Source organism: Diadema antillarum, unplaced genomic scaffold (genome assembly GCF_040938485.1).
Source record: "Diadema antillarum isolate AM-2024a unplaced genomic scaffold, OU_Dant_1.0 seq00002512_RagTag, whole genome shotgun sequence".
In the NCBI taxonomy this organism is placed as follows: domain Eukaryota; kingdom Metazoa; phylum Echinodermata; class Echinoidea; order Diadematoida; family Diadematidae; genus Diadema; species Diadema antillarum.
This window is the reverse complement of record NW_027273116.1, coordinates 22,584-38,468: the sequence shown is the minus strand read 5'-3', so window position 1 is coordinate 38,468 and position 15,885 is coordinate 22,584. Positions and strand designations below refer to the sequence as shown.

The 15,885-nt window shown below is 38.4% G+C and overlaps 1 protein-coding gene across 3 annotated transcripts; it reads right to left on the bottom strand.

Moving 5' to 3' along the window:
• Window positions 1-351: 351 nt before the first annotated feature.
• Window positions 352-13,555, bottom strand: LOC139714900 (uncharacterized). Of its 3 annotated transcripts, none has more exons than XM_071626547.1 (6): window positions 13,131-13,555; window positions 10,620-10,667; window positions 5,611-5,790; window positions 4,474-4,694; window positions 1,279-1,555; window positions 352-539 (listed from the first exon to the last, which is right to left on the bottom strand). In XM_071626547.1, exons 3-6 carry the CDS (start codon window positions 5,762-5,764, stop codon window positions 352-354), a joined length of 840 nt encoding a protein of 279 aa, XP_071482648.1. In that variant the 5' UTR covers window positions 5,765-5,790; window positions 10,620-10,667; window positions 13,131-13,555. The 3 variants fall into 3 exon arrangements, with proteins under 3 accessions (XP_071482648.1, XP_071482647.1, XP_071482646.1); XM_071626546.1 differs by having other exon boundaries at window positions 10,620-10,663; XM_071626545.1 differs by lacking the exon at window positions 10,620-10,667.
• Window positions 13,556-15,885: the final 2,330 nt, after the last annotated feature.

Below are 15,885 nucleotides of genomic sequence, written 5' to 3'. Positions count from 1 at the left end.
CCCCAGGTGGGCCATGGTGCCCATTTGAACAAATTGAGATCCTCTCCCCCTAGGGATGCTACCTGCCAAGTTTGGTGAAAATCGGTCATGGGCTTCTCAAGAAGAAGATGAAAATGTGAAAAGTTTACGCACGACGGATGACGCACGAACGGACGACGGACGACGCACGACGCACGACGGACGCCAGACGAAGAGCGATCGCAATAGCTCACTTGAGCCTTCGGCTCAGGTGAGCTAAAAAAAGAATTTCAGCGATTTCAAATGCAGGCAAAAAACGCATGAAAAGCACTCCTAGCCGAGGAACAGGTCCACGTCAGTGGTACAGCGGCGGTGGCAGGAAAGGGGGCGTACTTACTTGCTAAAGAGCCTTGAGACCTGTACAGAGTGGCAGTAGAGGGTGTGGAAGAGGCAGGAGAATCCTAGACACAGGATGGCACCCAGGAAGAACATCATGTAGGCCACTATCTCCTGCCACTGGTAGTGGGACATGATGGACTTGACCAGGAAGAAGATCATGATGATGATGAATGCTAGGCAACCTGACCCAGAGAGAGACAGACAGACGGACAGACAGACACATGGCAATACCATTTAGAAAGTGTCGACATGCTGTTACGGGCTTTCACTCAGTATGCACACATATTAACAAGAACAGCCTTTACATAACAAAAGAGAAAGCCAGCCACACACACACACACACACACACACATTCACAAAAGATGCATGTTATCATCACGCTTTGATACTGGTAAGCCTACCAGTATCTTCACGGCAGTAATGAACACCATATTATGAGTATCATGTCACACATGACAGATTAAACAGAGACAAAAATATTGGACAGAAATATGGGATAATATACTACCACTCACAGTCAATCAGTCAATGTTTAAGTATTCACAGAATACCAAGATAGTCAATCACAGCCCTACTGTGTTTGCACTTCTTGACAGATGAAAAAACCTAATGTTGGCATGTCCCTTGATGAACAAGAACCATTGCATACAGTAAATGATATGCGAAACTTACAATTTCCACTACTGCACTATTACATACTTCAGGAGAATTTTCGTACCATACTGATGGGATAGTCATTACATATTTTTCATGACAGCAAGTTTTATGCGATGGATTGCTCTGTAATATTGGTAAGAGGGCTAAAAAGTGGTCCTAGAGTATGACAGTATGTGATGGATTGTTATGTAATATTGCAAAAGGGGGCTAAATCTTGGTCCCAGGGTATGACTGTACATCGAGACAAGGCTCGGAGGGGCTCACCTAGCATGTGCGTCCATATATTGCCCGTCTCCGTGTGGATCCTGAAGATGGACTTGAAGCACGTCCTGAAGGACGGAAGCGGAGGCCGGTGGTGGTAGTGGAGAAAGTCGTTGTCTTTCAGCCAGTCCGGCAGGAAGTTGTGGTGCGTGACCTTCCACGTCACGTCTTTGACCTTCTGTACAAACTTCTGGGCCTGCTCGGCGGCCCTCTGCTGTAGCTGGGAAAAGTCGAGGTCACTGTCACTCCCAGCTGACCGGTTCTCCTTGTCACTGTTATTCTGCAGAGGTCAGAGAACGAGGAGCGGGGAAAAAAAAACAATAAGGAGAGAGACTCAAAAGAGATAACGGTAAAAAGGTAAAAAGGAAAGATAGAAGCACACGTTATCAAACTTCTGATTTCCTGATTGTATGCATGCAGGCAGATTTAAACTTGTTCCCCGACAAACATAAATTTTGATGAGCATCAAGATTAAAGCACAAAATGTATTCTTTACAGAAGGCAGATTTAACTTTGTTCCCCAACAAACAAATTTTGATGTGCATCGAGATTAAAGCACAAAACGTATTCTTCACAGAAGTTGTAGTATTTACAATTTACTTAATATCAGTAAATAAGCCATGTTGGTAAAGGAGGCTTGAACATGTGTACATCTTTTCTCTGCAGTGTAGTCAATTTCTCATATGGGGGGGGGGGGGGGGAGAAAAAAAAAAAAAAGAATGGGAGGAGCTGTACATACCAGGCTACATACAGGTACCTGTGGATAGGTAAATTGTAAGATACATGTATGAGGTCAGCATTTCTTTACTACACTGGAGTGGCTTACAGATGCGAGTAAATGTACATTGTAACAAACCCACTTGGCTTTACCGATGACAATCTGTGTTAACTGCCAGTGGTTTCCAAAACTGTGCAAACTATATGGCTGACCATTGGAGTGTGCGCACAAAATTATAACAATATGCGATACACTTGTACAGTGATACAGGCAAATATGATGTCCCCCTGTCTAGACCGGTATATCAGGATGTAGTGCTTTTTTTTTTCTTTCTTTTATGGTCTTTTAAGCACAACTGGACAAAGGCTTGACCTCAAAATATTGCAGGTTGTTTGTTGTCAAATCGCCCACTTTTTTTCTTAAGTTTATACAGTAGAATGCACAGTCACTGGTGCATAAAGAAGGGTTGACTGATGACAATAGGCTGCATACATGTAGGTACTGGTACTGAGATTGTACATCTCGAGCTGTGTATAAGGTACACTGTACAGCTACAGTGTACAGGTTGCTACTCGTATTTATAACCCAAGGGTGCAATACTGGTAATTGAAGATTTGTAGTACTCAGTATGGGTGTATGCATATGAAGGAGGACGAACAAAATTGTACTGCTGAAAATTTGGGAAAATATGGCAGTTACTGTACATGTTTACTTTAAATAGCAGTGGGGCTCAGCATTAGGAGATTACTACAGCTGTATAATTCATAACAACCTACACTGGTATGATTAAATTTATAATGGAGATCTACTGCAAAGTTGGATTTCTTACATGTAAGCTCTCACTTGTCAATCTCCCTCTAGCTGATGATATGAATTTGCAATATCTTCATGTGTTTATACATCACATGTGATATGTAAAGCGTATATTACAAATTGTAGAAATTGCAAGAATCAAAAGCACACTGAGATAGTACAGTTTTGTTTCCAGAGCTCTACAAATGTACACTGTATGTCTACTCATTGATATGGTATTTTGGTATGTATGAAAATCTATGCCAATACAAATCCATGAAAGGTCCTGTCCACGATCAGAAATTAGGAATAAAACAGCATAACGTACAAAGAAATTATCAAAGTTAAAAGAATCTATATTCATGACAAACACTAATCCAGTAACCCAAATCTGTGATGCCCTATGGAAAAGAAGTGTACAAGTATGTAAAAGAGATCAACAATGTACGTCATCAGATGTGTAGACAGCAAAAATCTGATGACATATGATCTGAGACGTGTCTGTGATTCTCCACAGTATCTAATCCAGGGGCAGTAATTGGAGTAGGAAGCGTCATCCGCAGTAATCCAGGAATTTTCTGATTTTAAAGGAAACATGACTTCCCATTTCTTATCTTTTACTACCCTAACAAGCATCAAATGGCATCAGTGCAAAGAGCAAGTGGGGGTGTAAAAATGTACATTACATAGCATTATTCTTATTTTTAGGTTAAATGACGTACACATACATATACATTGTCATGAATGTACATACTGGTAGGCATATTATGTATTGTATGGTTGCCTAAATGTGTGCATGTACACAGGTTGGCCAGATTTGTGGAGAATTTTCTATTTGCTATAGCTACAGTACATACTCGAGTGACAAATAATTGTAACAAGTCTGTACCTGCAATAGTACTGTTCATTAGACTGCCTGAACAACAATATATTCATTCTTTTGTGTGATCATTCTCAGTGTGATTTTGGTTGTAACAATAGTATACTTTAAAGTGAGTGCAATTTATACTGATAAAGAGGTATCAAAATGTTCCATTTGCACACAACCACATGTCACTATATGTACACCGGAAACATTAGAAGGTTCAGACCCTTGACAACATATGAAGGTGTGCAGTTCTGCACTGCAGACTTACAGAGTGGGTAAAATGGGGCATGTTTTAGCCAGTTTGGTGATTACTGTATATGCTGAAAATTTTGTGAGGCTTTTATTTTTACGAATTTCACGAGTCACGTGCTACTCACGAAATCAAATACAGGTAAAAATGACTCTGATCCCCTGATCCCGATGTGAATGTGATGCACACATATATGCATAATTCATTATTTCTCTGTACAATAGTTCTCCACTATGGCAAATTTAACCACTCGCAAAGTCATTGGGAAGTCCCAAATCGCACAAATTTAGACTCGCTAAATATATGGCGTATACAGCAAATGGTGAAAATATCTGACACTGATGAACTGTACGTCGTTACCTCACAATGAACAATGTGGATAACTTGTGTCATCATGAATCATTAGGTCAATATGCAGTGTGTGAATTTCATTTCAGAAAATCTCGCTTTCAAAAAAAAAAAAACACACACACACACAACAACAACAACAACAACAAAAGCAACAACAGAAACAAATCTCTGATCAATGCTTCTTTGGCAGAACGAAGGGTGCATACTGGCTATACTCACAGCTTTGGGATGATCCGCGTCCTTAGTTTTTAGAGCCGTTGTCTCGGCAACATCCGTGACTCTCTGGTCTACGAGAGAGTCCTGCTCATTTGACTCCTGACCCTCCTGGGTCGCACCAGCAGCACCACCAACCTCTGGGTCAGGATCCATGGAATCGCTGTCCGAATCCTCTGTGTGGGTCTGCTTCTTAGGAGCCTTCTTGCGACGTCTCCTAACTTTACCTTCAGAATCAGAACAAAACATGCTCAAGAATTTACAGAGCTCTACAGATGTACATCATTACTTGTATTATAGTTGTCTGCAAGCTTTGATACAATTTGTATTGTTGTTGTTTTGTTGTTGTTGGGTTTTTTTGGTTGTTGCTGGGGGTTTTTTTTTTTTTTTTGGGGGGGGGGGGGATGGTAAACAAACTGCCCTTAAGAGGAGACAGCATGCCCTGTCAGCTGATATGTACATGTATATCCATCAAAAGATTACCTGTACCAAACAATAAAGAAAATGGTATGATCAAACTATGCAGAATATTAGGAGATAGCAATATCACTTATCAGCTAAAAGTTGTCAGCTACAGCATGCACTGTGCAAGCAGCAATTAGAATTTAGTGAAGTTCATTTACATTGTATCTTCCAGGATTGTCTGGATAGCTGGATTTGTCATAATGGGTGCCCACCCTCTTTTACTTTATTGGTACAGAGGGATTACTGTGAACACACAGTGTCTACTGAGTGCAATGAGGTCTATTTTTGTTGTCCCGAGGTCTGTATCAGAATACATTATTCATTCTATACAAGCAGTCTCAATTTAGTTCAGTGACTAACATGTATCACCTGTGTAATACATCATTAAAATTGATTCACTGGCAAACAGACCAGCACAAGGTACTGATGAACGGTAAATAGCTGGAAAGCAAGAAATTTTTGCATCCCTGAAATTTTTGCGAATTGCCACTGGCATTCAATCCACATTGTTTAGACAAGAACTTTTGTGTGCTTAATTTAGCAAATCTTGGCTCTCGCGAAATTTGCAAAATTAAATTGCATGCACAAATTTCTGTTTTTTCAGTATACAGAACTCAGCATTCACAGCAGAAAATTATCATGGCAAACAAAGCAAAAAAACGAATGAAGTTTACACACCTTCAGACTCACTATTGGTCAGTCCGGTTGCAACTGTAGGGTCAAGTGGTGTGGCAGCCCCGCTAGTGGTGACAGCGCGAGGGTCAAGCTCGCTGTCTGCGTCCTCGGCGCTGCCCAAACGCCAAAGGTGCTCTCCTTCAGGTGATTGATTCATTCAGGGTTGGTGACGAGACAAGGAATCTGTGTGGCATTGTAATAACAGAAATACTCCGCGTCAAGATGAAGACTGCGACGAAATCAAAATCTTTCAGCCCACTGCAGATGTCAGAAGTCAATAGTGTCATACAAAGCCACTGAAGGCTTAACAAAAGTTTTCAGAAAGTGCTAATAAATTATCTACATTGTAAGTACTGAAACAGCAACTTTCATTTCATATTCACATGAAATAAGAGACCACTAAGCACCTGGTGTGAACTTCACAGTATATGCATGTACACAGAAATTAGACAAAAGCAACAAAAAGAAGTATCTTAGTACAAAGATTCAGTGCAGAAGTACAAATTGTACAATGCAAACTATAATTTTCAACATGTGACGGTACACATCCACACATTAATCAATGATGTACAACCATATTACCTTCACATACAATGTGTACATGAATTGGTCAATGGTATATTTTTTTTAATTCCCTTTTTAATAGTTTTGGTTCAAAGGGTTTGAATACCAAAAAGTCAAGTTTACAGTGTACATGAGTTTAACATCACTGCCATAGACAAATGCTAGAGACCTTCCCATGACTCACAAAATCTAAATAAACCATTGATACATAATGTACAATTGTACACAGAAAATATACAGCTGTAGGTTACAGTTACTCTTTCCCAGATTGTAGGAACAGGTATTGCAATGCAGAATACAGGATTGTTAAAGGAGAGTCATATTTGGGATTAAACAGAGAAGCAAGCCCAAAAAAGCTACACTGTACTGTAGTACAAAGGACATAGATCAGTACTATCTTGTCAGAATCTTGATTACCAGTAAAAGATGAAATACAAACAGTTAAGTACACAAAGAAATGAAAGTAAGAGAAACCCAAGAAAGAATATTTACTGAAACTCATGTCTGTAATATACAGTGTAATCATTGTTGGTCATATAAATACATATTGTACAGAACAAGGATCTGGGCCTCGTTTCATAAAAGTTGATATGATAGCAACTCTTGCTGGAATGGCAATTGCCATAGTAACGACAAGAATCAAGCTTCCTGATTGGCTGTTGCTATTGGAAGTTGCAATTCCAGAAAGAGTGGCTATCTAAACATTTTTTTTTTAATGAAATGGTGCCCAGAATCCCCCTCAGAAATTGTTAGAAGCAAACAGTACAAGAACATGTACAAGTACGTAGTTCTATCTCAAACTACAATTAGTACTAAGACAGATTCAAAACAAGACACACACACACTTGTCATGTCTGGTTTAATATATGTTTGTTTGTTGTTGCCTTTTTAAAAATAAATAACACCAATTTTGCTGTTCTTTACACAAGTTTTAGCTAAGGTCTACACTGTACCTCGCTGTAAATACAGGTGGACAACAGCAAGAGTAGTGAGTTTTATCGTGATCTGCATCTTAGGGCTTGTTCCATATTGTTGATATGATAATGAAGACATGTATACATGATGTACATGTAATGTTTGCTTTTTCATATCAGTGTCAGCTGAATGTGTATGTTGACTGCCATTGTGTTTACTGTATTGTGAGTATAAATTATGCTTGTACGATTGTGTATATATTGAAAATTGTATTTATTTATATGTGTACGACTACACCCATATGCCAACAAGAAGAATTTCCTATATGGACAATAAATGAATCTGAATCTGAATCTGAAATCTGAATAAACATGGTTTTCGACACACTAAACGAATGGGGGACAAAGTGTCCCATACGTAACTGTCCCATATGTAACACGTCATGTCTGTCTTTAATTAGAACCTGTAATTACAGCTTTTTGCCTCATGACATGAAACTTACCTCTGATAATCTTGAGTGTTGTGACTTTCATCACAGTGAGTTACAAGTTGTAGAATGAAATACTTTCAGAGAGTTTTGAGGTTGAAAAAAATGTTCAAAAAAACAAAATTTTTCTGGTCCCATACGTAACAGCACATATTTTCTCTTCTAGAATATAATTGTGAAGGTCATTTTTCTCCATTTTTTACATGATTACACTTCTCCTAGATATCAATCACCATGATTAAGTTCAATATGATCAAAGGCCATTAACACTATTTTTCAGGTCATAAAAGTCTCTGAATGTCCCATACGTACAATGTAATGCGCGCGTTATCTTGGACTTGCCCTATAATTGAGACTACATGTAGCTATATTTTCATCTCCTTTTCACTAAACTTGGAAGGACAGATTTGATTTTGTGTACAAAACATACAGTTAACATGTCATGTACAGTATTTTCCAAGTGCCAGAAGTTTATTGTACAATTTGCAAAATGTACTTACAATAGTCCTAAAACTATTGATTTTAATTCAAGAGTACTGCTCGAATACAGTGTACATGTACAGTGTACCTTCATACAAGAAACATCTACAGATGAAACATATTTCATCTTCAAAATTCTGGAACAAAAATTAAAATGTGTGATGGCATTTGACTTCAGATTCTGTATTATTAACAAAAAATGACTTCTATTCATAAAAGGAAAGTAAACTGAAAAATATGATACCATTATATCAGATTCTGGTGAACATTTCTTTACACATTGTATGTACAACATTGTACACTCACATGTGTACATACATTTTTATTACTCTTCATGGAAACATTCAATTGTTTATACTTTTCATGGAATCATGATTAACTTTATTCAGTTACAACACTTAAAACTGTCAGTTGCCTTTCTGGATTCGAGGAAGAGTGGATAGACTGTAGCCTACTGTGACTGAGCATGCATGATATGTGTACTGCATGTACAGATGTAGGCTGAAGATTTTGTTTGTTTTGTTTTTTGAGGGAGGAATAAAGAAAGGTGAAGGTGGGGGTGTGAAAGAACCTCTGCCCGAGTGACCATGCAGAAAGACACATCTACAAAGTGTATACAGCATACATTGTACCATACAATGTCTGTTCACACATCTATGTACACTGTACATTGTATTTGTACATACATTGTATCAGTACAAGTTATGCAGTATACACCATAATCCATTTCCCATTATTAGTAAGAACATAAATTTGAACTGCATTCCCACCGTGAAATTACAAAATCTGAAGTCAGTATTCAAAACTGTCAGACTGTTTCTAGTCACATTTGACTGATGATTGCTACACAAACAATGATACATTTGGGAAATTACCATCATTCTCTATGCTGTTAGTAGTGAGATATAAAATCTAGACCAGACCGTTTGCATTAATCATCAAGTTAATGTGGGTTGCAATAAAAGACTCTAATTAGGAACAAATAAAGAGATGTACCATACATATGAATAAATAGTAATTGTTTTTTCATTCACCACTTCTTTGATGTGAATTACTACCTTGCTATGAACAGCATTTTCATAGGAGTGGTATTCAAGTTTCGTTTCTTTCAAAGAAGGAAAATGCGGTATGGAGTGGAGGATATTATCAGTATTTTGAGTACCAGGTATCCAAAAAAAGTATTTGATAGACAATTAGTGAAAGCTTGGGTGAAATTGGACACTTACTACTACAGAAAAGGAATAAAGCTTGCCTGAGAGATGATAGTCATCTACTGTACTGTACTACCATCATGTGACAAATACAAAAAGTTGTCAAAGTCACATGACTGCATTGCCACTCCTCCATTTGTTTGATGGTTGTTTCTATTTTTATTTCAGTACCGGTAGTGCTAGAAACATACAGGTTCTTTAAAGATTTAAATTCCGATACTGAGAGTGTACATTTATACACTTTTTGAAATGCTCTGGGTAAGAATTGATGTTAATTCCATCTCATGAAAACACACACACACACACACACACACACACACAACAAAATCTTTAAAAATCCCAAAACATTAAGATCTTGGCAGAATGCCAGAAAAAGGCCAAACAAAACACAAATGGCTCACAGTATACATGTGTACAGCTGTATGTGCAAGTAAAAAAAACCACACTCATGTTTTTGTAAGGGATCTATACACGATACACTTGTAATTCACCAATTTTACTTTAAACTTTCCAATTATCACATGGTCCCTGCACCTGTACCCATTATGGTGACAGGGCTTTTTCTGTTATTTCTCTTTGGAACAAACTCCCTCTCTATATTCATAATGCTGAAAGTGTTGATAAGTTAAAAATCATTGCTGAAAACTTATCTATTTACTCAATCCTAATTTGTGTTGTTATTGTTGTTATAGCATATATGTACGTTAATTTAATTTTTTCTGGATTAATGCGCTTAGAAACGTCAGTATTAAGCACTATAAATACAACTGTAAAGGTTAAAATTCATTATCATTAACATTAAACATTTGCTGATATTTTGCTTTAAATTCTTTCAATTCCTTACAACAATCTTCATTCTAACAAGTTTTTTTTTTATCTATAACAAAATGGTGCAAAACAGCCAAAGGTGCCTTGAAAATACATACCAGTTTTAGACTTGTGCATGCAAGCATACTACCTGGTATTAGAAGTCTGAGCAGTTTAGTTTTACAAAAAAAAAACAAACAAACAAACAAACAAAACATTTTGAAGTGAGATAGCTGTAATAAAGTGATATTTGTGACACTATAAAATATACACACTGTCAAGTAAAGCCTTCTGAACTGGACAGAACTTGTACAATCTACAAAGTCTGGCAACCGCAAGCAACAAACAGGTACAATTACAAGTGCAAGAACTACCTGCAAGAGGCATTTTTTTTGGGGGGGGGGGGGGGGGGGGGGGGAGGTGAAGCCTAAAAGTGCAAAAATTTGCAACAGAGGTGCAAAAATTTGCAACAGAGGTGCAGCCATTATGATTGCGATGCAATATTATTAGTTTCAAGAATCCCTTACTTGAATGCATGTTCTACTTACATTTACCACATGTGTCTCGTTGCTGAAACAGACTGTTGCTGTAACTTCCTTGGAATGAAAAGGAAATTGTATGAAGATTCTTTGCTTACATTGCAAATGACAGAATTTAACATGCACAGATGTTGCAACATACATTGTACATACGCATATGGGGAAAAAAAAAACATTTGAGGACATCCATGCAATGCAAATAAGATGAACTGAAAATAAAAAAAGTGGCAAAGAAGGCCTTGCAACTGTACATATTGTAGGTGTAAACGCAATATTAAAGTACTTGTACTATTATGCAGTCTGCTTTAGGAAATTCATACTGTTAATACAATTTACGCAGCTGTTATATCAATGATGAATGGGCTTTTTATGTTATGAGCAGTGTTTAGAGACTTTAACAACTACTGTTCTGTTACATTCCTTTTTTTAAAGTTAACAGAAATTATATGACTTGTAGTTTACTCACGTACAGGTCAAAGGACATCACTAAGGCCTATACATTAGCTTACCTTGTCTTTGTGGTAATACTGTACAACATCACCTTGTAGGATTTTGCAAGTGAAGATATGGTACAGGACTATAAACACCTAGAGGTATAATAATAATAATACTTATCATGAATTGGTATATACTGTGAATGCAGTAATGTTTTGGGTGCTGCAAACCCATTTGTCGGGGTAAATAAAAACTTAACCCCACCAGAAATACAGACTTGTTTGTTGTATGGGACACTAGGCCACATTGCTATTCCGACAATTGAGAGATACAATGTACAGTGTACATTACTACAGGTATGCTTTTAGAAAAATAATGCCTTGTACAGTACAGTGTACAAGTAAAGTGTATTATTTAAAAAAAAAGGCACTGAATATTGAAGTCAATGCTCAAGACACCATCGCCACTAACAAGGGGTGGGGGTGACAAATATATGTGATTTTGATGAAAAAAAAAATGGCAATACATGTACATTCCGCAGAAAGCTGACAAATTGAACCAACTTTGTATAGCATCCATGGGCAACCTACGTACTTCAAGCAGGGTCAATTGCCTGTGACTTGCAGAAGCTACGGGCCTCCTAATGGTGTTCTGCGTGCGCACCTACGGGCAATTACACGTACAGGCAAGATATGTGTGGTACTGTCAGGTGCAGGCCAACTGCAGGGAGCTCTGGGTAGCAAAAATTTTTCCCTGCGTAGTGCAAGTCAACCTGCAACTAGTGCAAGGCTTCCCCAGCACGGTGTGACAAGGCCTTGAGTATGCTCAAAACTTGTTCCGGGTGAGTCATGGGGGTTTGCCCGCAGAGGTACACGTAGAACACCAGTAAGAGGCCCTTCTTAGCCGCAGCACCTTGCAGGCAACTCTCACGCAGGTACTTCGTAGCTGTAATGCAGGTATTTCAAAGTCCCCGTATGTCACTCGTAACTGAAAACGGATCAGTTTCGAAGCTCTCACATGGAATACACGCAAGAAGCAGGTAGCGTGCGTCTAGCAGATAAGATGCAAGTGTGAAACTCGCCAACATGCTTGTCTGCCTGCAGAAAATTGCTGGAAAATCCCTACGCGCAACAAGCCCGTGTAGCTTGCCCGGAAAGGAGTCATGCAGCAAACCGCAACACGTTTACACAGCCATGCATACACACACACCCCACCCTAATAGTATAGATCTACCCACAAAAAAGCCGGCCACAGGCCACACATGCACTCGTACACATTTTACAAGAAGCACAGCCCTGCTAGTTATTCTAATTAAGAAGTATGTCTATCAACCAATTTGCCATATGTACATTCAAGTGGGCAACGTTTTGGAATCATTTCTAAAATTCTACATTGGGTACATTAGTGAGTGGGCATTTTCTACATTTGTGGGTGATGTATTTCTACGTTTGTGGGGCTTTATTCTACATTTGTGGGTTCAACAAGCTTACAACTTACAAGTGACAAGGGCCTACGTGTACTTACTATGCCCAGCACAATCATGGTATTATGGTGGAACTACGTACCAATGTGTTAACAGTTAACAATAGTAGAATTCATAGCAGATAGTATGGTAGATCTAACATTAGACAGAGAGGTCCGTCTCACTCTGTCCGGAGGAGCCTTGTATCTTTTTTTGACGTTATCGGTATCGCTCTCCCCCGTATAGTAGGGAATCAGTGAAGTCAGACGCAGTATCCGCGGAACATATCCCCGAGGAGGCGACAACCAGATACAGACAGATCTTTCGGTCAAATCTAGGATCTAAAGTAATTTAAATGAGTTATTTTACACGACTACACAGCCAACACTAAACAGTTAAATTCGGCTGGTACATTTGAGTAACGTGTCGTTAGATCTAACGACACTGTCGACAGTAACTGGTAACGTTGAACACTTTACATTATTGATGTAACTACAAATGTACTATGAAAACGTTAGATCTACCTTGATTCGATATTTACTTTTACACAACCAGTGGCAGTGAACAGGACGAACTAACTTTGTTAGACTGTAGACACGATCTATGATTCATGAATGACTTACCAAAATAAATGAGAGGTGGCGATGCTGACTTTCTAACGTTACACTGCACACATTCGTTGGGAGCTGTAGCCCGTAGCTCAATCAAAATACGCTCGTCAGTCTTTCGGGCAAAGATCGTGAGAATGACAGTAAATTGTGTTGTGGGTAGTTCCTGTCCAGATTACCGTGTACGTTGTAGTAGTTGTGCGTGACGGCGATGTTTAATGTGGTGTCGACATCATCAGCCGACCCGTCTTGTCTACGTCTTTGTACTTGCAATTATTAATGTGCGACTCACGTTGCGTTGATGTGTACAACCGGCCTGTACCCTTGCTTGACATTGAACGAACTTCTCTATCCCTGTTTACACTTGTCCCGTCGTAAGATCGGGCGATTGTGTCGCCATCTGCATGCTGTTGTTTTATTGTTTTGTTCTGTACCAGACATGTAAGTCCTACTCGTACGTACGTACATGTACGTCGCAGTTGTGTTCATGCGTATATACGTGGTATGTACATGCGTACACAGCTCGTATTGTATTCGCTCATTGCTTCTGAGCTTAGCCTCTTTTCGGTTGGTGCGTCTAAATACCAATAGTCGCATTGGTAGTTGAAATCCAAATTCGCCTTAATAACCATAAGACATAAGCAAAAAAGAAATTAATTTTAATTGAAAACTTTCTATCTAAATTCTTTTTCTTCAAAATGTACAACACTAAGATCGGGTGGCCTAGGTGAGATATCAAAACGGCATGAGGGACTCTAATCTGTGTTGGTGAGGTGCCAATAGGCGATCCAGTCACATGCCCGCGAGTCCAGTATGACGTCATAATCATCTCGAATTGGTGAATGTGATTGAGGTTGGATGTTGGTTGGGCCAACCCACTGATAACTCCTTGGCCTACCTTATGTAACCATTCTATGAAATTAGCACTATAGGGCCTATTACTAGTACTCTAACTAGTAATGCAACGCCCAATGCGATGCACCATTGACCAGCACAATGCCTCAGTTAATAGAATGTAAGAAGGTTTGAACGTTTCCAGTATCTCATAAGGGAGAAGCGTGTGTATCATACGGCTTTCATAGTCGGATGCGCCGATGAACCCTGATCTGCACTTTGGACGTGGGCCTGTTTCATAAAGACTGATGGAAAGATTGATCTTATGATTGATGCGATAAAAAAAAAAAAAGTTACGCTCGATCTGATATTAAATCTGTGTATAATATCAAGCGTACGTATCTTTATGAAACAGACAGGATTGATCTTGATTCGCTAAGCTACGTACGTTCAATAAATCGAGCGTAAGATCAACCGTAACTCTTCGTGAGAAAACTAAAAATTGTACCATACTATTTTCATAATCGCATTGCTGGAAAAAAAATAGTGCTTGCGTTCTTGGGGAAGAATGAATGAAACAAACTTCGTGAAAGGCAAAAAAAAAAGTAAAAAAAAAAACGCACTATACGCAGGAGATTGATGTTTGGACAGTGGCGACCGTCATTAATGCCAAAGATATACACTTGTACGTAGAATCTATATAGGCTCCTGTTGCTGCAGATGACGTTGTTTATTGAATGAAATAGAACTGAAATGAACTGAACTAAAAATTCCTTAAATGGACTGAACTGAATCAAATTGAACTGAACTGGACTGCACTGAAATGAATCGAACTGAACTAAATTTATTCATCTGATAATGAATGTCGACTGTAAAAGTGAATTGACTTGACCTAGAGTGAATTAGACTATACTGAATTGAAATTAAATCTAGTAATTGATTTAATTCTTTATTTGATTGAATTGATTGAATTAAAATGATTATTATTTTTTTTTTTTATTTGCACAGTTTATACTTTGCACATTCTCAAATTGACTTATTCAACACTGCTCAAAATCTCTGTGCCTTTCTATGTTGGTTATACTGTCAGCAAAGAATCCTAAGTAGGATCTTGCTGTTGAATGCTGTCAGTTATACTTTTACCATTCCAGCCACCAAGACCTCCTCACGCAACAAGCGCTCCCTGTATAGATACCAAATACAAGATGTTTTACTGGTGACCTGCGGAAAAGCGTCAGCAAAGGAGCTCGCTATCATGTTTCAATGCCTTTTGTTTGTCGGTGAGCAACTTTCTCATGCGAAAAACGTTGAGGGTGAACAAATTTGAATGACATTAAAAGGAAAAGTTTGGAATTGTAACAAGGATCAAGCAAACTACGTGAGTGAGATAGGTTCGGTTGTGATCCAGATAGGCTTTATCAACAGAATTAATTGACATGACAATTTCAGGCGTCACTCCCTTCAATCAAAACTCATACCCTGGATGGTTGATAACAAAAAACGAACAAACAAACAAAACACAAAATACAGCCTCATTTCAAGTTCAAAGCATCACAAAATCCGATCCAAACATTGTATGCTTTCCTACTTGCGTATCATTACGGTTTTTACTTCTTTTGACCCCCTCCCCCCCTTTTTTTTCCACCTCGGCAATCATTATTTTCCATTGATCGTGAGTGAATTAAAAAAAAACCGAAATGTTATAACTTTCGTATTTTTCACCCGGTTTTGTTCAAATTTTTATTGTTGTTCTTAGAGCACTTTTAAAGAGGAAGTCTACCCCAAAAAGAAATAAACTGACAATTCAAAAGATTGACAAAGAAACTCTATATATACCGAACAATCCAAAAATGACAAAAATCGAATCACGGAGGATATGACATTTTGAAATTTCACTTTTTTTTTCAGAAAATTCGGGGAAAAATTTTCTGTAGCT